This window comes from Ursus maritimus, unplaced genomic scaffold (genome assembly GCF_017311325.1).
Source record: "Ursus maritimus isolate PB19 unplaced genomic scaffold, ASM1731132v1 scaffold_4, whole genome shotgun sequence".
Classification (NCBI taxonomy): domain Eukaryota; kingdom Metazoa; phylum Chordata; class Mammalia; order Carnivora; family Ursidae; genus Ursus; species Ursus maritimus.
In genome coordinates this window covers 3,120,225-3,143,630 of record NW_024426552.1, presented here as the reverse complement: position 1 = coordinate 3,143,630, position 23,406 = coordinate 3,120,225, and the positions used below count along the sequence as shown (strand labels likewise).

Genomic DNA, 23,406 nt, shown 5'->3' with positions numbered 1-23,406 from the left:
GGTTGTGGGTTCGCAGGCAAATGGTCCTTATTATTACAGACCGTTGTCTACTGCTGTGGGGCAGGTTACTCTGAAATTAGTGACTGAATAAAGTCACTGTAAAACTTTTAGAAAAATCCTAAAAGGGCTAATCCAGTGCTAGGCAAAGAGTTGTTAGGCTTGACACCAAAAGCACAATCCATAAAGGGCAGAGTTGGTAACTTGAGTTTTATCAAAATGAAGAGCCCCCTATGAGGTGGGTATGGATTCCTCCCCATTTAGAGAGGAAGAAAGGAGCAGAAGGAGGGTAAGTACCTTGCTTTGTGTAGCGGGTTGGTGGTGGGGCTGGGTTGAGGCTGGGCTGTCTCCTGACGCTGTGACTCACTGAGGGCAGCGCTGGGGACCGTCTGTGTCCCCACACACCAGATGCAGCTGAAATGCCAGAGGTCCACGGCGCTGCAATGACTTGTCGTTTGCGCAGTTTCTGATGTCATCCCCCTTCCGTCACTGGCAGTGCAGATGGTCACGGCTCTGCGGCGTTCAGGCTAATAACAGAGTAGTTATGTGCTGAGGATTACAATTTCCCATGATGCTGCTATTTTCTTGTCTGAAGATCTTCATTTTCTCTGCTTCTAGATGGTAAAAGCAATCCAGGTTTTGCGTATTCATCTTCTTGAGCTGGAAAAGGTTAATGAACTGTGCAAAGATTTCTGCAGTCGTTACATTGCTTGTCTAAAAACGAAAATGAACAGTGAGACTCTTCTGAGCGGAGAACCTGGAAGCCCGTATTCCCCCGTCCAGTCCCAGGTATCTGTGTTGGGTCCTGCTCTGCTTCTCGGTGACGGTAACGTCTGCAGGGGAGCCGGGTACTGACTCCTGAGACCAACGGCCCTGTCAGAGTGCCTGGGCTGTCTTACGGCCGTCATTGAGCTAGAAGGACAGTCCCTCTGGGCTTCATGCCGTGAGTCGGGTGAGGCCTCGATCTGTGTACCGGACCCTGGATCCCAGCTTTCTGGAGGATGGAGTACCATTCCTTGCTTTCCTTTTTCTTTAAAATATGGTTTTTATTATTTCTTAAAATTGTGGTAAAATACACATATCATAAAATGTGCCGTCTTAACCATTTTTAAGTGTACGGTTTGGTGGCATGAAGTATATTCACACTGTTATGCAACCATCATCACCATCCGTCTCTGGAACGTTCCATCTTCTCAGACTGAAACGCTATCCCCATGAAATACTAACTTCCCGTGCTTCCCTCCCCAGCCTCTGGCTCCCATCATTCCACTTTCTAGGAATTTGATCAGTCTAGGTACCTCATGTGAGGGGTTCAATACCGTGTCTGTCTTGTGTTTGGCTTAGTTGAAGGAGCATAATGTCCCCAAGGTTCATCCGTGTTGAAGCACTTGTACTGGAGCCATTCTGACGGTATGTGGTGACATGCCACTGTGGCCATAGTTGGCACTGCCCTGACGGCTGACGGTGTTGACCATCTTTTCATGAGCTTATTTGCCGTCTGTACCTCCTCTTTGGTAGAATGTCGGCTCGCATCTTTTGCCCATTTTCTGATTGGATTTTTTTAAACTGTTGGCCTTTGAGAGTATTCTAGATACTAGTCTTTCATGGGCTACATGGTTTGTGAATATTTTCTCCCAAGTCTATAGCTTATCTTTTCATCCTCTTAACAGGGTCTTTTTTATAGTAAACATTTTAAATTTTGATCAAGTCCCATTTATCAACTTTTCTTTCATGAGTTGTGCTTTTGGTGTTAAGTCTAAGAACTCTGCCCAGCCCTAGATCCCAAGGACTTTCTCTAATTATTTTTCTGAAAGTTTTTATATTTCACATTTAAATCCATGACCCATTTTGAATTAACTTTTTTATAAAGTGTGAGGGTTCAGGTTGAGGTTCTTTGTTTTGCCTCTGGACATGCAGTGCTCCAGCACCACCTGTTCAGATTCCTCCCTTGAATTGCTTTTGCGACGTTGTCAGCAATCAGCCGGCTGTGTCTGTGGTGGTCTGTGTCTGTGTCCTCTCTTCTGTTCCACTGATCAGTGTATTTACACCAGCTAACCTTGTTACTATAGCTATTTAATAAGTCTCAAATTTGGGTAGACTCTTTCCTCCCACTTTATTCTTCTTTTTCAAAGCTATTGTAGTTATTCTAGTTCCTTTCCATAGAAGTTTCAGAATAATCTTGTCTGTATCAACAAAAAAATGTTACTGAGGTTTTGATGGGAATTGCATTAAGCCTGTGTATCATTCTGGGGAGAATTGATGTCTTCACTCTGTTAGCTCTTCCAGTCCACAGACCGTGTCTCCATTTGTCTTGGTACGTCTCTCCGTTTATTTACCGTTCTGTCATTTCTCTCATTGGTGTTTTGTAGTTCTGTCATGTAAGTCCTACACATGTGTTTTTAGAATTACACCTAGGTGTTTCTTTTTATTAATTTTTTAGCAATTATAAGTGGTATTATATTTTTAACTTCAGTGTCCCTGCTAGTATTTAGAAACACAGTTGATTTTGTATGTTTATCTTGCACCCTCAACCTTTCTGAACTCATTTATTAGTTCTAGAAGGTCCTTTTCACAGATTCCTTAGGATGTTCTGCCTATTCAGTTATGTCATCTGCAGATAGGAGCAGTTCTGTTCCTTCCTTCCTGATCTGTGTGCTTTTTATTTCCTTGTCTTACCTTATTGCATTGGCTAGAACATCTGGTACTACCTGGAACATGATTGGTGAGAGTGGACATCCTGCCTTCTTCCCAATCTTAGGGGAAAGCATTCTGCCTTTCACTATTAATTATAATTTGAGTGGCAGGTTTTTTCTAGATGCTTTTCATCAAGTTGGGGAAGTTCCTCTCTAGTCCTGTTTTTCTGAGAGTTTCTATTATGTTGAATTTTGTCAGATGCTTTCTCTGCATGAATTGATATGATCGTGTGATTTTTCTTCTTTCTTCTGTTCACAGGGTAGTAGGTTACATTACTTGATTTTTCGAATACTGAACAAGCCTTGCGTTCCTGGAATAAACTCCAGTTGGTCATGGCACATAATTCTTTTTATATAGGTGTCTGAATTCTGTTTGCTAATATGTTGTTAAGTGTTTTATGTGTCTGTATCGAGGCTTATTGGTCTGTAGTTTCTTTTTAGTTACAGTCTTTGTCCAGGTTTGGTACCAGGATAGTACAGCTTTATAAAATGAAATGAAGAGTATACCATCCTTTCCTATTTTCTGGAAATGATTATGGAAAATTGGTGTTAATTCTTTACGTGTTTGATAGAAATCTCCAGTGACACTAGCTGGACCTGGAGATTTCTTTTTTGAGTTTTCAAATTATGAATTCGGTGTCCTTCATAGTTGAAGGCTGTTCAGATGACCTGTTTCACACTAGCTTCTGTCTCAGACGTCAGATGCACACATGCCGAGTGGGCCACCTGCTGACGTGTGTAGGGTCTGCAGTGCTCTCAGTTTTGTTCCTGATATTGGTAATTTGTCATCTCTCTTTGTCTTCCCTAAGTCTTGTAGAGGTTTGTCAATGTACTGATCTTCGCAAAGAACCAGCTGTTTTTTCATTTATCTCTGTTTTTCTGTTTTCAGTTTCATTGATTTCTGCTTTGATCTTTATTATTTCCTCCCTTCTGCTTGCTTTGGTTTCCTTTTGTTCCTCTTTTGTAGGTTCTTGATGGTGGGAGCTTGGATTATTGACTTGGATGAGTTAATTTTTATTCTAAGTGAGTTAATGTGGCAGACTTTATATGTCCCTCCCAGAGCTTTGTACGTACGTTCAAATTGCTGTGGCAGCCTGCAGAGTAATCATCTTTGGACGATAGCCATGGGTGCTGTTTAGCTGCCCCCATACCTGGGTGCCTGCTGGCGGCCAGACCCTCTGCCTGGATGCCAGCTGCAGAGCCTCCTTCCCTGGCCAGGCCCAGACCTAGCACTCCACAAGCATGGACACCAGGGGGCTCGCCTCTTTTATGATGACTAATATGATGACAAGAGGAAAGATAATCTTTTGGAAGCCAGACTGAAACCAGTATCTCAGGACTGATGGTCGTACTGACACTGGGTCAGTCTCAGATCTCTTGGTTTGCAGATACGTGAGGTGCTTTACAGAAGGCTGTCGTCTCATTACATCTCTTTGTCCAAGCACCTTTCCTTCATTAATGATACCGTTATGCCACTTGTTTTAAAGTTTTAAGCATGGGTTTTCTGTTTTCCTCTAACCCCTCACTGCGTATTTCTGACTTACAGCAGATTCAGAGTGCCATCTCAGGCACTCTCAGCCCCCAAGGAATCGTGGTTCCGGCATCTGCGCTGCAGCAGGGGAACGTAACCATGGCAACAGTGGCAGGTATGCCGGCGAAAAAAGGATGCGCTTTCCTTGAGCTTTTGTGGGAAAGTCCTTTATATTAGAACAGAGAAATGCGTAAATATAATTTCTAACTAATGCCAGTTCCTGAAATAGGAGTGGCGAAATCTAGAGCACTAGAATTGAATGCCTATTTCTTGTTTTAATTCCCAGTAACAAATATTTTATGCCAATCGTGTTTCTCTACCAAAAAATTTGGGGAAGAAAGGTTTTTATAGGAGTTGACGATATACAGTAAAAAACAATTGTAATTTGCAGATAACATAGTTGTTAATTATACTCTTGGCAGCACCTGGAAAAGCTTAGGTTGTGTCATTAATATTTGACAAACAAATAAAAATTCATTCTTAGTATTACTTATACAGTAAAAACCATCATGGAAGGGGTACCGGTTCTATGGTTCCCTGGTGCATCTCAAACATTGCAAATATAAAATCGTCATGAAAATGGAATGGGGCGTGTGAGCAGGGGAGAAATTTACATGGAAAAGCCTCATGTGATGTTGTCAGGGGAAACCACAGGAAGAGGAAAGCATGTTTGATCAAAATATACTATGATAAAAAATATCTCACACCAGTCGCCATATCCTTTAATACTGCTGAATGTGGGGAGAGTAGGAAACAGAGGCAGATAAAAGAGGGAATTGCAGAATCCAAGTAAGCCCTTGTGCCCTGTGTGGTGGGACACCTTGCCACCCGCCCTGCACTGTGCCCTCCCCACCGTGCCTGCCCCCCCGGCACGCTGCTGTGCTCCCCGCACACTGCCCTGCCCTGCCTGCCACACACTGCCCTGCCCCCCTCCACACACTGCCCTGCCCCCCTCCCCACACACTGCCCTGCCCCCCTCCCCGCACACTGCCCTGCCCCCCCACACTGCCCCCCCACACTGCCCCGCTCTGCCGCACAGCACCCCCTTTTCCCTGCACAATGCCATACATCCTGCAGAGTGGCCCGCACACCCCTTACAGTACCATGGCCCCCCACAGTGCCCCTCCCCTGCACAGAGCCAGGCCTCACTGTAGATGCTGGAACACTGCTTGTCCAGGGAAGTTGTTTTAACAATTTATGGTGACAAGTCAACCAGCGAAGTATTGATCATTTGAAATGATTTAAAAACCACGTCAGACTAGAGATTTTATTACTTTCACAAGTATGTTGAGTCTATCGAGAATATGGTTTTAAATTGTGGAGACTGAAGGGTGTTCTGGTTCCTTCCTTCTTGAGGTGGTGCGGTGTACCAGCCTGTCACAGTGGTCACTCCCCAAGGCCAGGTAGTGACACAAGCGTTGTCGCCCGGCACCATCAGGATCCAGAACTCCCAGGTGCGTGTGCCATTCCTGTGGGAGGGTTCGGGGGCGAGTCACGCAGGCTTGATCTGTTCCCTCTGCCTGAAGATCGTTTGTCTCAAGCTGGCTTTCCTGGAGCGATCTCCAGTTAATCTCGGTGTCAGGGTTTTGTCTCTTGTTTACTCTTTGTCTCCCTTGTAAAAAAGTTGCAAAGTTCAGAGAGTCTGAGGAAGCAGGAAAAAAGTCATCCGTGACCCCTTCCCCTTAGCAACCACTGTCATCTGATTGAGCATTGGATTGTGTAGTTGTCTTTGGATCAGGAGACTTGAGGCAGTGTGGACGCGCTCTTCCTGCCCCCGTGGAGGTTCACAGCAGACCCCGCGGGCAGGTCTTGCAGACCATGGTGAGGCCCTTCTGCTGTGTCCCGCTGGGCCAGAGCGCTCCTTCAGGCGGGTCCTCGGGGTGGCCAGGGCCCTTCCTTAGCATCCTCCCACAGCCTGATGGGAAAGCTGAGCAAGGGCTGCCCCTTCTCCGCTGCCAGGTGCCCAGTGGAGGCCCTGCCCCAAGGCTGGTGTGCTCCTCCTGCCCTCGGCCTCTCGCCTCCCGGGGAACCCCAGCCCCAAGAGCGCAGGAGGCAGCTTGGCGGGCAGAAGCAGCAGGTGGACGTGCTGTTCTGTGCCATGCCGCGGTCGCACGGCTGTCTCTGTGCCTGTGTGGACCCGGTGGCCTGCCGGACGCTGTAAGTCACAGACGCACGCACAGCCTTGTTTCCCACATTCAGCGAGGTTTACGTCAGAAGGTTGTTTCTGTTACCAGCTCGCAGTTAGGGCTACAGATTCTTCATGTCGGTTCTTGGCCTTTAGCCCGCACGGGTTTCCCACAACCTCACTGACGGCTCGGAGGCCCAGCCCAGGAGATGTTGTGTCTCCCTCCAGCAGACAGCGGAGGCGAGATGGCTTGGGGGGCGCGGGCTGGCACGGCCGATCCAGCGCTTACTGCCTCTCGCTGTGTGGATAGAGTGGAGCTGGGGCGGGGGGCCCCGTCATCCGGGCACAAGGGGCCTCACCAGGCCCAGCAGCGGGTAGAGGAGGAGCCGGACTCCACCAGCATTGTCATCTGCAGAGAACGGTGGGGAGGGTCTGGGGTGGGGGGGTCTCACTGCTTCTTAAACAGACTTCCAGCCAGTTCCCCAGGCTTTTAAATCCCCCGCTTGTCCAGTGCCTGGCTGGCTGGAGCTCCGCGGGGCCAGGGGCCGCTCCGGGCAAAGGTCCTTGGCTTGTTTTCCTCACACAGCCCCGTTGGCACTCAGGCCCCTTGGTAGCATCTGTGAGGTCGAGTCACACAGCCAGCTGTCACTTCACCTATTTTTGAGCCCACACTTGTTTTAACCCTGCACAAAAAAGCAACAGTGAGCATATGTGAAACTGCATGAAGAACATCATCTGTTAATTGGGACAAATCAGGCAGAGGAGTTCGGCCCTGCTGCTTCGCAGCTGGTGTTAAAAGCTCATTCCCTCTCCCTTTCCCTGTGCTCACACAGGGGTGTGTTGCACCACCTGCTTTCAGTCCTTTCACAAAGAAATGCATTTCAAAAAACACTATGCCCTTAATGATAATCTTGACTTTTAAGAAATTTTAGATACAGCTGGTGTCTTCATGTTTCCTGTAAGTCATAAATTCTGTCTGTTTCAGTGTTGTTGTGGAGGCTTTCAAAGAATGTATCCGAAATGACATAAAGCCAAAATACAGATAATATAGTGACCTTTCCAAAATCAAGTTCCAAATCCTTAAAACTGTGTCTGTGAATACATGACACTGGAGGTGATGTTCTTTCCCTTATAAAGTCAAATTCCTACATGAGTTCTGAGTTCACGCATGCAGCACAACACAGAAGTCCCCGGGGGGTCTGCGGTGAGGCGCTGGGAGCCGTGCTGGTTTTCCTCCTGGCCGGTGTGGTGAGCGCTGATGACACCGTCCGCGTGGGTGTGCTGGGCTGCGGGGCTGAGGCCCGGCCTCGTAGACGTCAAATCTTTCTTAGGTTTGCGTGGAAGGCGTTCACATAAGAAGTGCCATGCGTGTCCTTTCCTGTAGAAAGGGAGTGGGCAGAACGTGTCCGTGCTGTCCTCGGGGCGAGGGAGGCCGTGTCTGTGGTGGCCCCTGAGGCGTCTGGGCAGAGGCGGTCGCCTCGGCTCCTTCGCTCTGAGCCCTGTGTCTGCACTGTGTGTGCGCCTACATCTTTCCCCTCTGTTCAGCCCCTGTGGCCGCCTCTCATTAGCGGCCCTTCTGCCTTCCTGCCCATTCTTGCTCATCGCTTGTAATCTCTAGGCTCGGAGAGCGGGTGTTGTCATGTCTATGACTAGAGGGTGTGAGGTGAAAACGAGTGGTGGGCGAGAGGGCCATGGGACTCCCAGGTCTGCAGGCCAGTGGCCCCAAGGCCCTCTTGGCTCCTCTCTCACCTGCCGGACGAGGGGCCGCTGACCGCATGACAGCGGTGTCCATAGCGAGAATGCAGACAGAGCCCCCCACACAGGTGAGCCCGTGGGGCCCAACCCACACGCCTCTGCTGTCAATGCGTCATTTATCCGTAAGACCTTTGGGTATTTTCTCCACCTAAAGTCGTAAGCTAGTTGCATATGTCATAATTTTCTGTGCTTCCTAACGTTTTTTCAATTGTTTAAAAGCTTCAGTTACAGTTAAACCAAGATCTAAGCATCTTGCATCAAGATGATGGCTCTTCTAAGAATAAAAGGGGCGTTCTGCCGAAGCACGCTACCAACGTGATGAGATCTTGGCTCTTTCAGCACATAGGGGTAAGAACGCAAGTGATCCCACAGTCACCTGCGCCCGAGACGCTTGCTTGCTGCCTTCCTTTCTGGAAAAAATGTACTGTCTGCACGGGTAGGCCTGGTGTTGAGTGTCGATGTTTTGTTGGGTGTGTCAATGTTAGGGTGGAACGTGGGACAGAGGAGAGTGACCACAGTCTGGAGGTCTCTGCCTCGGGGCCTTCATCAGGGCCCCGCTGCTGACAGGGGAGCACTTCCCGCTCATGCTGATCATCTGCGTGCCACGAAGCGTGACCGGGTGAGGTGAGGTTCGAGAAGTGGGCAGTGAGAAGAGGAATTCGGGCCAAACCTGGGAGAACAGTGACGTTTGAGATACCGCATTTGTGAGGAAGATGTGGGGAGGCCGCAGATCGAGCTGTGGACAGAGGGGTCAGCACTTGAGCTTGCTGAACGTGAGATGGCACTTGGCCCCGCAGACAGCGCCGGCCCCCGCACATTGTGTCCGCACACCTGGTCGCTCACCTTCTCTGGGAAGAGGTCCCGTCTCAGGAGGCGCACACGTGCTCGTCCATTTCCTGGGCAAGGCTTGCTTATTACCCAGTTGAGACCCTCAGTCCTCCTGCTGGTGAACTTGGGGGAAGCATGTGACCCAGAGCAGCTTTCAGGGGACAGCCCAGTCTAGTGGCCAGGGTCAGGAATGACCAGGTTGGCTTGCAGAGGAGTGCGAGACGAGACAGAGACAGGAAAGTGGCCAGTGCCGGCTGCATACAGCCATGTCCAGGTGGACGGAGGAGCCCGTAGGGACGTGCGGGCACAAACGCAGAGATCATTCTGTATCCAGAGGGACGGAAGGTCAGGAGGTCCAGCAGGGAGCCACCCGGCAGCCTTGGGAACCAGCTTTGCAGCTGGTGCTTTCCTCTCTCCGCAGCCCTGGCCACCGGCTGTTCCTGACGGCTGTGCCTCGCCAGCCGGCTCTGCCCCTTTGCCACCACGCCCCTGGCACCACTCGTGTCTGTGGTTGCTGACTGCTCCCTCTGCGGCCCGTCTTGCTCACCTGCATCCCAGTGCCCCATGGCTGTCAGCGGGGCGTCCTTGTGCCCTTTCTCTGCATCCACCTTTGGGGAGGCCTGCTGCCTGGGCCCGAGGCCTATGTGTGCTCCTGGCACCGGTCTCCATCCTCGCCCTGACTGTGAGCCCGGGGCTGGTGCCAGTCTCCGTCATCCCATCTTCTGGGGTTTAGCCCTTGTCACTGCCGACCAGCCCCCCCTTTTCTCTGACTGGCGCCAGGCTCCATTCCCCGGAGACAGCAGTCCAAGGTAGCCGCCGATTCCAGGCTTGGAACCAGCACGTGATGTTGCTGAGCAGTTCTGGGGAGGGGACAGGACCCCTCTCCCTTTCCTGGGGGAAGGCCCTCAGGGAGCCCAGTGCAGCCCTCCTGGAGCACTGGGACCCCCAGCTTCTCTCCTCTCCTGCTCTGTCGAGACATCCCCGCATGCAGGACATGGAGACACGGGTCAGGGAAGAGCAGTGCTGTCTCTCAGCCGTGGGGCCGCATCTGGAAAGCTGTTCTGGAAGGGAAAGCTGTTACGAATACAGTGGTTCAGCCATGTTCATTCTACTGGTGGGAAGACTTGGTATGTGGTTTCAGGTCGTCCGTTTGCTGGGATGGTACACGGCTAGTTCCCGTGGTACACGGGGGCCGGGGCGCTCGGCAGACCCAGGCAGGGGGTGGCGAGTGAGACAGCACGGCTCGCCCACCGCTGTCCCTGGGGACAGCGCCACCATGTGCGTGTCCCCACTGCAGGAGCACGAACAAGTGTCGGATGGGCAGTGTCCTCTAATGTCTTCATGGTTTCTAAAACAATAAACCCTGCTGTGCTCCTAGGTTGAAGTAAAATGTTCCTTTTTTTTTTTTTTTTCCTGTGAGGCATTTTCTGTCTCCTTTGGCCCTTGTTTCTTTGAAACACAGTCCTCTCCTGCAGCCTTCCTAACACGGGAGGACGACAGTCACGACCGCACGATGGGGTTTTCTTCTGGTTAGTGCACTTGGGTTTCTTGCCCCCTTTTGTTGTACGAGCTTTTAAACGGCGGGGACGGTATTCGCATTTCTGTAATCTCTACCACAGGCCATACACGGTGGCATCACCCCGATTGCTGTCTGTCCGAGGGAACAGACCGGTGGGGAGACCAGTGTGGCATGATGCCGGGGTCACCGGGGTCACCGCAGCGACTGTCCCACACGCTGAGTGTTACCTGCGGTAACCTCCCATGCCCGGTGTTCTCTGGGGTCCTGGGACTTCAGCGCACGTCGGTTTTAGAGCCAGTGCTTTACTGGTTTCTACATGTGGACAGTAATCAGCCATGGAGAAATTGATTACTGTAGACAGAAGTGTTTTCCTTTGGTACTTCTGTCAATTTTGATATGTACTTCCAATTCTGTTTTTTATTTTTTTATTTATTTATTTTTTTAAAAGATTTTATTTATTTATTTGACAGAGATAGAGACAGCCAGCGAGAGAGGGAACACAAGCAGGGGGAGTGAGAGAGGAAGAAGCAGGCTCATAGCGGAGGAGCCTGATGTGGGGCTCGATCCCATAACGCCGGGATCACGCCCTGAGCTGAAGGCAGACGCTTAACCACTGTGCCACCCAGGCGCCCCTAATTCTGTTTTTTAAAGTGGTTTTCATCATGGAAGAAAGAGAATGTAGCAGGCACTCCCACCCCAGCCCTGGGCCCGGCTCTTCACGGACGGCGCGTGCTGACCTGGCACAGGGCGGGTCCTGAAAAGCCATCCGTGCATCCCCGTGTCCCTTCGCTCTCACAGCACCGGTGACAAGCATGTCGCCTGATGTGTCAGGCTGGGGGCAACGTGTCCAGCCCCTTCCCTGCGTCCCCCTTGTTACCCAGCTGGAGGATGGGGAGTGTGTGTACTCAGGGCCTCGGCCGCCTCATCTGTACGGTGAAGCAGACAGCTGTCCATCTCCGAAGTGACCGTGAGGACCAGTGATTTACTGTCGGACGTGCAGCGTGACCCCCATGCTGTGTCTTGCTGGGTCAGAACTCGACTACGTGTCTGCAGTGTGTGGCAGTGCAGGTTACAGCAGAGGCTCCGCAGAGCGCAGCTCCGGGCGGGCAGCGGCTCTCAGCCGGCCTGGCGCCGCTCGCGCCATCTGGGGGCCTCGCACCCTGTCTTGGCGCGCCTGTGCCCGCACTTTAACTGCTGGCTTACTGCTGCGCTCCTGAGTGGCGCGGACAGTCTGCCTTCTGCTCGGGACGTGTCTAAAAAAATTTGTAAGACTAAAGAGGTTTTGGCAGAAAGCACTATTGCTACTTACCAGTTTTTTCCTAATTATTATTTGTATGTTTCTCTTCGACCCAGCAAAGCTTGAGTTCCTTTTTAAAAACTGAAGTTCATGGCAACCCTCTTTTTTATTTTTAGCATCCCTACCCGACAGAAGATGAGAAAAAACAGATTGCTGCTCAGACGAATTTGACACTACTCCAAGTCAACAACTGGTAAGATGCGCCTGCCCGTTGTGCCCGTCAGCACGAGAGCCCTCGGAGTATGCTAATGAGTGGGGGGATTTGGTTGAAAATATCGGAGTCCTTTTCACTAGCGACACTGTTATCAGAGCACAGGAGTTGGTGGCAGAATATTTGGGAATAAATCAGCACACACTTCCAACTTAAACTTTTAGTCCTCACTATGGACTTTTTGTCTACATCCTGCTTGTCCCGTTAGAAATGTTTACCCAGGGGCGCCTGGTGGCTCAGTCCTTAAGCGCCCACCTCCGGGTTCTGGCGCAGGTCATGATCCTTGGGGCCAGGAGCTCGAGCCCTGGGTCCGGCTGCTCACTGGGCGTGGAGTCGGCTTGGGATGCTCTCTCTCCCTCTGCCCCTCCCCCCACACCGCCTGCACCTGCACACCCACTCTCTCAAAAAAAAATTGTGTTTCTCTGTTGTGTTACTACCACCCTAAGCCCCCACATTCACTCAGAAACGTGATGTTTTTGGCGATGAGCTTCTCTGGGTGGCGCATGGTGGCGTTGAGGCGTCTTGACCTCTGGTGACCCCCCGCGGCTCCCCCACCTTTGGAAACCTTGTGTCACTTGTTCAAGTCTGAGTGGGGGAAGCAGCCCCCCGCCGTCCGTGTGGTGGTCCTGCCCCCGCAGCAGGACTCGGGGTCCTAAGAGGGAAATGCGTGGGGCAGCGTTGACTTTATGAATGAAACATCCTGTTCCAATTTTGGTGTCACATGCTGCTGTGGATGCTTGGACCCTGACCACGTGCGTTCATTCCCCTGAGATCAGAGCTGTGCACGTGACGAAGGGCGTTAAGGTCTAGGGGTGCACTTATACTTTGCGTGTCGGTCCTCTGTCTCCTTTGTGCGTACTTACTCAGACGTGGGGAGCGCTTTCGGCTTATAAAGTGGGCATCCGTGAAAGAAAAGAAGCGCAAATTCTACCTGTTAACGGTTAAAGTTTAGGAGCATCTGGGGGGCTCCGTTGGTGAAGCGTCTGCCTTCGGCTCAGGTCATGATCCTGGGGTCCTGGGACGGAGCCCCGCATCGGGCTTCCTGTCAGCGGGGAGTCCGCTCCCCCCTGCCCTGCCTGTGTTCTCTCGCTCACTTACTCTCTCTCACATGAATAAATAAAATCTTAAAAAAAAAAACCTGTTAAAATTTAAACTTGAGGGTCAGGTAAGTTCCGGTATAAACGACAGAATCTCCCAACGTGTGTGGTTGTATATGCGGTATGCTGCGGGTTGCACTCAGTGTTTGTGATATCTTGCGTTTGGGCCCTTGTTTTCGGTTTGGGTATCAGTAACCTAGGCCGTGCTCCTTGGATTATTTCCTGTCAGATCTTCTAAATAGCATTAGCAAAAACAAAGGTTTCCCTACGTTGTTGCTGTGACATTTGCCATGGCCTGGTACGCCCGTTTCCTCCCGTGTCTCGGGTGATGCCTCCTGTCTGGGTTTAGTCCTAAGGACGGTTGATGGATTGACTGGGGGTGGACGTTGGAGTCACTTCTTTGGACAATCTGATGCTTTTGCTGCTGCTCAGCCTTCTTACTTCATCTCTTGACTCCTCGAGCTCCCTAACTTGCTTCTCCGTTATATTAACAGAAGTGTCTTATCTGGAAGATTTGACATCAACTTTTAATTTTTACATTAGTAACAGTTTACTGGGATAACTAGTATAAAATTTCTAAAATCTTTTCATATTTGTAACTACTTTAACTTTTTGTGACTTTCTTTCCTTTTACATTTACAAAAATCACGTTGGCCTGAGCTTGAACTCCCCGTTAGCTTGCGCCCCTGCCACCCACTAGCTTTGAACGAGGCTCGGCTGAAGAGGCAGGTGCTGTGAAGCAGCCGCGGGCTTCCCTCCCCAGGCAGTGGCCGGGTGGGCACCGAGCTGGGGGCCGCCGGGGCTCCCCTGTGACTTCCAGTGCCCACCCTGCTTGTGCTCAGGGGCCGGATCACTGCCTGGAGCTCTGTGGCTTCAGGCCCCTCGTTTCCATCGTAGAATGCACCCTCCTGCAATTGTAGATGCTTCCGGACGTGCTCGGATTTACTTTTTAAACTTCATTGAAGTCATCACTGCCCAACGTCGGGCTCGCTCTCGGTGGGGACGATGAGTGGCCCACTCTAACTGGCTGAGTGTCAGGGCGTTTCGTGTTAAGTGGCCTGGGAGCAGGGGCATCCCAGTTCTGCTCTGCGTGGAGCGTGGGGTGTGGGGGCGCACCGCCGGGACCAGCCCAGAGCCGGAGTCTCCCGCGGAGCTTGTGTTTCTCTTACTCCCCGAACACAGCTCCTCGCCCTCATCTGGGGGTGAGCAGGCTCGGCTCTGACGAGAGGTGAACCCCTCTTCGCCCGTACTCCCAGAGGAGGAAGCGTGGTGGGCGCCGCTGTGTCGCATCCAAGTGTGCGGTCCGAGCAGCCGGGGCTTCTGGCGGGCCAGGGTTGTGGGCCGGAGCGCCGCTGCCCTCCCAGGTCTGAGGGCGCTGGCTGGGCGCCGGGAAGGTGCTGGCCGAAGAAGGCGGCTATCCGTGCACAGACTTAAAGCCAGTGAAGCACGTTCCCACGTGTGACTGCGCGCTCCCGCCGCTCTGCTCATGCAGGGTCAGGTCCCCACCGTGGCTGCCCGTCCCCATCTGGGCTGCCCGGGGGCGCTGTCGGGGTGCCGGCACAGCTGGGGGATTTAGGACAGGGGCCCTTCTGTAACTAGCCCGTCACCTGGGGCGGTGTTGAGGGCCACAGCCCAGCCCCAGAGCCACGTGCGCGGAGGTAACCATGAGTGGCATCGGGCACCATCCACACCGCGAGGTCTGGGAGGGACGGGATCACGAGGTTGTGCGGGGTCACTGCTCGCTGGGTGAGGGGAGAGGCGCCCAGGGCAGTCCCAGGCGGGGCCGTGCTCAGCGGGAGGGCTCTAGGAGGCCGGCCTGGTGACCGCTTCCCTGTGTCGCCCATGATGGCCAGGTTCATCAACGCCAGAAGACGGATTCTGCAGCCCATGCTGGATTCTAGCTGCTCAGAAACTCCCAAAACGAAGAAGAAAACTGCTCAGAACAGACCGGTCCAGAGGTTTTGGCCTGACTCCATTGCCTCCGGAGCTGCACAGCCACCACCCAGTGAGCTGGCCATGTCGGAAGGTGGGCTGCAGCAGGTGCTGGGGGGGGGGTTGCGTGGGGCGAGGTTTGGGGGGCAGGGGGCAGCCTCGCCTGGCGTGGACGTGAGCTCCGGGGCGTGTGCATGGCTGCGATGTTTTGCCTGTGACACGTAAGGAAGGCATCATCTGCAGAGCCCAGGGACGGTCGTACACAATGCCTGTGGCTCAGAGGTCCAGCATCCACAGTGTGTGCTGTCCCCTTTCTCCCCTTTCTGTGTTTCTTTTCCCTCGGACTTAAGTGTGCAGGAAGGAGCTGTCCCATCCTCACCACCTGGCATTTTGCCTTTTTTTTTTTTTTTTTTGAACTGCGATGAGCCCCTACGGCCCTGGGCCTGCTGTTGCTAGTCCCTTCTGACCTGTCCCTCTCTCGCTTCAGCACAGGCCACCTGATCTCCCGTGTTTACTGAGCACCTTTATGTTGGCGGGAGTTCTCCAAAGTTTGGATCGTTTGGGTGTATATATTCTTAAATGCGTATAAATGGTGTTATTAGCTCAGTCCTACTTTCTTGTACTTATTTTTCCTCAGCAGTATACTGTTACTAAGTTAGGAAACTTTGGGGCCCTTATTCCTTCAAGTGTATGTTCTGTCGCCCCTCCCCCACCCATCAGGGACCCCAGTTGCCCACCTGTTGTTACTGGTGCACTTTCCCGGGTTTTGGAGCCTGTTTCTGGGTCATTTTGATGGTTTCTGTGTCTGTCTTTGGGCTTCACTACGCTCTTCTGTGGCTAACCTACCGCTGGTCCCACCGAGGGTGCGTTCCAGGGTGGACGGTGTCGTGCTCATCCCAGAAGTTTTGGAAGAGGCCTTTCTACCCTTCGTGGCTCCCCGTCCTAGAACACAGTCACAGTACCTGTTTCGATGTCCTTCTCTACTGTTCTAACATCTGTCGGTCTTGCGCTGGCGTCCGCTGACTGAGGTTCCCCCTCCTTGTGGCTGTCTCCCTGCCTGTGCGCGTGCCTGGTCATCTCGGGCTGGACGCCAGGCCCTGTGAACTTTGCCTTGCCGGGGACTGGCGCCCTCGCGCTGTGGCAGGTCTTCCTGAGCTCTGTTCTAGCAGTGACGTTACTTGGGACGGTCTGACCCCCTCGTGCCTTGCTTTTGTGATTGGTCCTTGTTTGGTGCCCCAGGGGTGCTCAGTCCTGGGCTGACTGCTCAAACCAAGGCAAGACTAGATTGCCCCCGATCCCCCAACCCCCGTGCAGCCAGCTCTCAGAGGCCTGGACAGTGTCCTCGAATCTTGTCAGGTGGTTCTCTCCCAGAGCTTGTTTCCCGCATGTGTGTGCGGATCTGTCCTCCCCGAATGTACACGGGGGGCTTTCTGAAGCCGCGCCGGCCGGAGGGCTGGGACGGGGCCCGACGGTGGGCTGTAAACCGCGCTTGAGTTTGTTTCTTGAGTCGTGGCGTGTGCATTTAAAGCTGGGGCTTCATCGCTGGGGTTCTGATAGGCGGTGGTCTTCTACTTATATTTACGTAATTTATGTTTTCAGTTTTTATTTTCTCTTTTAATCCAAGAATAGTTACGAAGGTATTAGTTCTTTCTCCCTTTTCCCCTCCCTCCCTCCTTGGAAAAGACAATACCTGTATATTGGGGAAGAAGTTCAAACAAAGCTATCCAGTGAAAAGTGATTTTTTCCTCCATCATGGCTCCTAATCTTCTCCAGAAACTGTCCTCATGGGGCGCCTGGGGGGCTCAGCCGTTAAGCGTCTGCCTTCGGCTCAGGGCGTGATCCCAGAGTCCTGGGATCGAGCCCCGCATCGGTCTCCGTCCTCCTCTGGGAGCCTGCTTCTTCCTCTCCCACTCCCCCTGCTTGTGTTCCCTCTCTCGCTGGCTGTCTCTCTCTCTGTCAAATAAATAAATAAAATCTTTAAAAAAAAAAAGAAAGAAAGAAACCCTTCTCATGACCAGTTTCCCATCTGTGCTCCCGCTACATACGTGAAATGATACTCTGTGCGTAGACCAGAGTGAAAGAATGAATTTCTTGAGAAGTGTTTCCCAAATTCTGCCTTATGACACGGTCTCCTGCCATCACCCATCACTACTTGTGCAGGCTTCACCCACACAGCAGGCCCCACATGTGTGCGGTAGCTTCAGAGTCCCTCGTGCTCGTGGAGCTCCCGTCCCTCGGCTGTTAGGCTGGAAGGCGCACGGAGACCAGCGTGCTCTGAGGTTCCTGATCTCTTGTGTTCTCCTTGTGGCACCTGCTTTCTGCCCTGTGCATCTGTGTTCTCTATAGTCCTGACCCCGGAGGCCTTCTGTAGACCAAGAGCTTTTAGAGTGTATTAGCTAAGGAAGGGCTGAGGCTGATTCTAGAGACCAGTTCCTACTCCCTGTGGAACATCCCAGAAACATATGTGGGGGTCTTAGCATGAGGTCACATAGCAAACAGTGCCCCGCTGAGTAACAAAGCGTCTTCCCGCGTGGTACTGATTTTAACCTTCTGCCACAGGAGCCGTTGTGACGATCACCACGCCCGTGAGCATGAACGTGGACAGCCTCCAGTCTCTGTCCTCGGACGGCGCCACCCTGGCAGTGCAACAGGTCATGATGGCGGAACAGAGCGAGGACGAGTCTGTGGACAGCACGGGGGACAGTGGGGCCACGCTCGCCCCCACCCACATCAGTGGCCTCGTCCTGGAGAACAGCGACTCCCTGCAGTAGGGGGCCGGCTCGGCCCAGAACCGTGGGGCGGGCTGGCCTGACTTTTTATAGTTTGCACAGCAAACATTTTACACAGTTTTATTTCTGATATGTTTTATATGTAGATAGAGAAGAGTGCACTTTTGTATTTCATAGTACGCTTCCAGAGCATCTTTGCCGGTGCAGCGACTTCTTTCAAGTGCGTGTGTGCGTGTGTGGGGGGGTTTTAAGGAAATTCTTTAAAGGTTTAACGCTAAAAATGTGATGAATGAAAACACCCCTGAGCCCCTAATTAGATTAAGGAATAGTGCTGCCATTTTCTAAAATATTATGCAGTTTTCATTTAGTTCTGTGGTTGGAGCAGGTCTCGGTGGGCTGATTTATTTGTGTGGCCCATGGGTTTGAAAGAAGCTTCCGCATCTTGAAGTCGCCAGTGCGAGGCGGACGCCGCACAACCGCACAACGAGAGAGTGGGCGTGACTCCGTGCTGGGCCTGCGGCGGTCTGAATACGCTTAGGTTCTTGCACATTCCGTGAGCCTGTTTCATTTGCTATAGATAAAAAGAAACTCCTATTTTTACCTTGCTGGAATTATTGGATAAAAAAGCTATTTTTATAAATTCGTTATGAATTGGATTACGACTATGTTGAGGATGAAATTTCTAGAGAAGAAACAATACATGCTTACTATTTCAATTTGGAATGTTCTGAACTGACCAAATTTAGTGAACCTGCCCAAAGTTAGCTAGCATTCCATGGTTCTCTGCCATCCCAGGGTGGTGATTTATATCTACTGCTATGAAAGAAACAACTGTTGAATGAAATTTTGATACCTGCAAATTTCAGTTTATATGTAAAGGCTCAGATTGCATCGTACACTCGATCTGAACCTAGAGCTAAAGGTGTTACTAAATAGGACTAGGTAAGTCAGGCGAAGTGGTGGCCAGTCCTCGGTTAACGCTCTTACCACCCGTATTTCTGTCTGATTTAAATCTGACTGCAGTTAAATGGTTACTCTGCCAGTTAGCTGTGTGTTTTTTTTTTTTTTTAAGATTTTATTTATTTATTCGACAGAGAGAGAGACAGCCAGCGAGAGAGGGAACACAAGCAGGGGGAGTGGGAGAGGAAGAAGCAGGCTCCCAGCGGAAGAGCCTGATGTGGGGCTCTATCCCAGAATGCCGGGATCACGCCCTGAGCTGAAGGCAGACGCTTAACAACTGAGCCACCCGGGCGCCCCAAGCTGTGTGTTGTTTCAGGATGTTTTCGTCAGCCACGTGTTATGCATAGAATGTTTATTATAAACTAATATGAAGTGTCCTCTACCCCACTGGATCAGAGTGAGGGCCCATAACCCATGCTCAGCTCTGTTATGTAATTAATATCTCCCCGAAGTGACACGGTGACATGGTGACCCTGACTGGGGTGACGGCAGACTCTCCCGCCTTTGGTCCTGGTGTCCATGTTTTCTCCTTGTCCGTTGTTGCTTTGGAATTTCCAGAGCCCTCCCCCTCTGACTTGATCACATGAGATTTGGAATAACTTTAGGACTTCTGCTTCCTGGTGACAAGGCAAACCACAAGAGTAGACTGGGTTTTGTGTGTTATCCCGTATTTGCAAGTGGGGCTCTTTCTCAGAGCGAAAACAAGCCACCTTGTCTCATAAGCTCTGTACATGGGACGGCCACAGTCCGTGTTTCTAAAGGACAGTTCACGTCGGGGAAAGTTGTCCGTGCTTGGGGTCGGCAGCGGTAGGTGCCACAGACGAAGGGGACGCCGAGGGACATCTTGTGCGGGGGCACATTCGGTTCTGCAACTGACCCCCCGCAGAATTTATTGATTAATCACAGAAGAGTATCTCCTAGATAACGTAGAAGGCAGTTGGAAATACATGGGAATTTCTCTGAAAATGTTTCAGGAGCTTTAGAAGAAAGACCTGACTGCCCACTCTGGGCGAGAGGGTCACATTGGTAAGCAGCAGTGACAACCCTTATTTATCAACGATTTGTAATATCTTTAGGAAGTCAACCCAAGTTTAAAAGATCATTTTAACTTGACCTAAAGTCTGACATTGTTGGACTTCTTGAAGCTAGGACCTGGGGAGGCCAGCCAGCCGGCTTCCTCCATCCCCAGGTCCCCAGTCCCTCCCAGCCGCCCTGCTCCTTGGGTGAGCGCAGACGTTCTCCCAGTGGGGACACCCGGGCTGGTCACTGTTTCCCTCCCCGCCCAGGGATCGCAGGGATCGTGCTCACCGAGCGAGCGGCAGCCTGTTAGTCGAGGGCTACACAGACCGCGTCCATCTAGAGATGGGGGCGCACAGGGTCCCACCCCCTCTGGCCTGAGACTCGGCCTTCCGTGCCCAGTGACACCACGTGCTCCCTCCGGCTGGGGCTGGTGTTCTTAGGTTCTCAGCACTAGGATGAGCCATTCAGAGAGGTGCGTCCGGAGGCCCGGGCTCCTCGGACGCCCCCGGAAGCGCAGCTGCTTGTACGCCGCTGCTCGTGACTTTCCGCAAGGAGGATGCTCCGGACGCGTTCTGAGACCAGGTGAAGCACGCTGTCCCTCCCGTGCCGCTGGTGGAGCAGGTAGCCGACGGGCTGCACCGCTCCCCGGGCCAGCGGCACTGATGGCCACTCCGCGGCGTCCCGAGTGCAGCTAGACGGGGGGTGCAGGATTTACCCCGCGCGCGGAGTGAGGTGGGCGCTCCCAGACCGCGGGAGCCGTGCCGCCAGCACCCACACCGCACAGGGCCTGGCGACGGACGGTCTGGTCCTTCCCTGGGGGAGCGAGCGTCAGGCAGACTCAAACGTCCCCGGACGGTGGGGAAAGGCCCGTGTCTGGCAGTTAGTGACAGAAATAACTCCGCAATCTGCCTTCGTTTTAGTTATGTTTGGTCTACGAACTGACAATCTTTAAAATGTGAATACTGTAACAATATGTTTTCTTGGATTGTTGTCTTTAAAAGGGATTTTTGTGAAGCGATTGATTTATCAAAGCAAAAAAATTAAAAATAGAAACATGCTTTATGGATGTTTTATTTTCTAAAGCTGATGTCACCGCAAGCTGCTTTTCCATTTTAAGTAAAACACTCGAATTGTTGACAGGTTTTGCTGGTGACGTGGGGTTCGTAGCGAGCCCTGCACTTTAGGAATTAGGGTTGTACTGCACCGGGACACTCAGGTCCGTTTGCATTTTCAGGAGTCTTTCCTTAAATTACTTACTTCAATTAGTCATTGGTATTCCGGGAAAAAAATTGGAAAGTTTTTGTTTGTTTTTTATTGTAGTTTATCATAAACCTAATTATTTGGGTAGTAATGAGAAAACGATTCATCAGCGAGGTGTTGCCTTCCACGGTGCGTGTCGTAAAGTGACGCCCAAGGTCCTTCTGGACGCGTTGGAGAGCTACGTTAAAACAGTTTCAGAGAGTTTTTTCTTTGTAGTCTAGTGTGTTTTAACTCCCCCCAAACTGTTCATGCTTAGAGGCCGAAGTAAGCAGACGCGAGTGTTTTTAAGAAGTGCATGTGAAATTGTAAATCTTGTGGGCGGTGAGGAGAGCCTGCTCGAAGGAGAGCGTTTCAGGAAACGTTCTGTTTGACTGGATGGGAAACGGAGCCCCTGTCGTCCCTGCAGCTCCTCCAGGTCAGTTCTAACCAGGTGAGACCTCGGCCTAGTCTTGGACCCCTTTAGGCTTCAAGTGCTTTGTTCGTAAAAGGAAGAAATTGGTTTATAAGGTTTATTCTAGCTCAAAAATAGTATTTATAACTCATCAAATTCTACCCGTCTATCTAGAGAGAGAAGTAAGTAGTGATCTAGCAAATCCTGAAAATAAGAGCCCTATTGGATTAATGTTTTGCATTTTGTTATGTCATGCAGAGGTCAGAAGTAACGCATGTTACGTTTGGCCCCTGTGCCACGCTTAGAGGCACTCCGTGACGGAATTCGCAGCACACATGAGTTTTGCCCTTTTACAGTGAGAGACTCATGTCTTCACTAAGACCTAAGATCTCCATACGGTTTTTAAACTAAGATTTGCAAAGCTGCAGGGCTGTAGCTTCTAAGCCCACGTGACGACGAGATGAAGGCTGGTCTCGGAAGCGGGCCTGCGGCTAGCTTGCCAGCAGCCCACTGTCCCGGCACCCGGGCCCGGGCCCAGGTCCAGGCTCCTCCCAGTAGCGGCTCTCCCAGCTCTCCCACGGTCAGTCTGTAAAGGGCTACTTTGTGTGGCTTAATTGAATAATTTAGTATTTGACATACAAATAGTATTTAGAAGGCATTATCTCACACAGATGTTTCCATTTCTTATGTCATTATTTAAATGAACCCAAGACTTCAGCCTGCAAAAGCCCGTGATGGCTTTAATATAGGAATTTTTTAATGGCAGTGTTTGAAAAGGAACATTTTTAAGGATGTTGATGGCTTCAGTTGCTTAGGCGTTTTTTTTAGAAAATGTCTTGTGGAAAAAAACCACGTATATTTTAAAATATGTTGCTTTCTGTTAACCCTGTTTTCATTAGTATTAACACAGCAGTCCTGTCAGAAAGAGTGAAGCCCATAAGCATCTACACTGCGTGTTAGTGGAGACTGGAGATCTGAAGCCCAGAGTTCGGTTAGAGCAGAACGGTGGAGTTGAGCCAGAGAAGCTGAGAAAGGCGTGTTTCTAGGAGAGGAAGTGGCATGTGTGGAGGACGTTGGGTTGGGCCCCCAGAGGTCATCGGTGGTTTCTAGCAGAGTCAGAGAAGTGGCGTGAGGCAGACGCCCGGGGTCATGGGGAGGTGACGGCGGATCAGGAGATGATGCTCTGGGGGGGTTTCTTTGTTACCTTGTGGAAGACCTTTTAAGACCCCGAACACATAAACGACAGGCTAAAACACGAGTGGATTTGGCCAGAGCCAAAGGAAGCTTTTCTGCTCAGTGCAGGACGCTGTGGACTGTGGACGGCGAGAAGCTGAGAGGAGTGTTTTTCTGTCGTAACGTCCACCTCCGATGAGGAGTTACTAGTTAGGGTTAAGGGAAGAGTCCTCCGGATCAAAAAGAAAAAAGACTGGAAATCCAGAGACAAATGGCAGAGGATATGAACGGGCAGTCACTGATGGGTGAATCGGAACGGCCAGCAAGCCCATGGAGGCGAGCTTGGCCGCACCATAATCCCCGCGCCGGGCGTTAAAACCGCTTTGTCTCTTGGGCCGAAGTGGGGAAGGTGGTTCTGAGCTTGTGTGGGATCGGGAGCCTGTGTCCTGGGGCGGGAGCACCACTGGGACCCCCGCCGCGGGGGCCTCCTCACGGTGCTCCGGGTACTCCCGGAGATGGAAGCGGGCCGTGCTCTGGCCCTGCTGTCCCGGCCAGGGAAGCGTGGCCGCTCCCCGCGTGGACCTGTGCAGAGATGCCCCTGGCCGCATCGCGGGAGCCCGTGCGGCAGGATGCACCTGGGGAGGCGGGCGCCCCTAACTAGGTGACTGCGGCAAGCTGGTGTTCTTGGGTCTGGTTCCAAGGACTGCTTTGCCTCTTGACAAGGTGGGGTGCTTTTAACTTTGCTCTGTGCCTCGTAACTCGCGATGGAGTGCCGGATTTATCTGCTAGAACAGCAGAGACCAAGATAGATAGTCCTCGCGCCCAGGATGGGGACACCCCTTCCGACAGGCCGCTAGCGCGGGGGAGGGAGGCTTTTGAACCGACGTG

General features: G+C 51.8%; 1 protein-coding gene across 8 annotated transcripts in view; it reads left to right on the top strand.

The window, feature by feature from the left end:
• Window positions 1-20,751, top strand: part of PKNOX1 (PBX/knotted 1 homeobox 1) — a 58,866-nt gene extending 38,115 nt beyond the window's left edge. For 6 of the 8 annotated variants that reach the window (XM_040621867.1, XM_008710189.2, XM_008710186.2 and 3 more), the window contains 7 exons: window positions 616-786; window positions 4,237-4,336; window positions 5,578-5,675; window positions 8,321-8,449; window positions 11,862-11,938; window positions 14,907-15,079; window positions 17,545-20,751. In XM_040621867.1, coding sequence (XP_040477801.1) covers window positions 616-786; window positions 4,237-4,336; window positions 5,578-5,675; window positions 8,321-8,449; window positions 11,862-11,938; window positions 14,907-15,079; window positions 17,545-17,756 — 960 coding nt within the window. In that variant the 3' untranslated portion in view covers window positions 17,757-20,751. The remainder of the gene's footprint in view (window positions 1-615; window positions 787-4,236; window positions 4,337-5,577; window positions 5,676-8,320; window positions 8,450-11,861; window positions 11,939-14,906; window positions 15,080-17,544) is intronic. The other 2 variants (XM_040621869.1, XM_040621870.1) reach the window with 2 other exon arrangements.
• The last annotated feature ends 2,655 nt before the right edge of the window (window positions 20,752-23,406 follow it).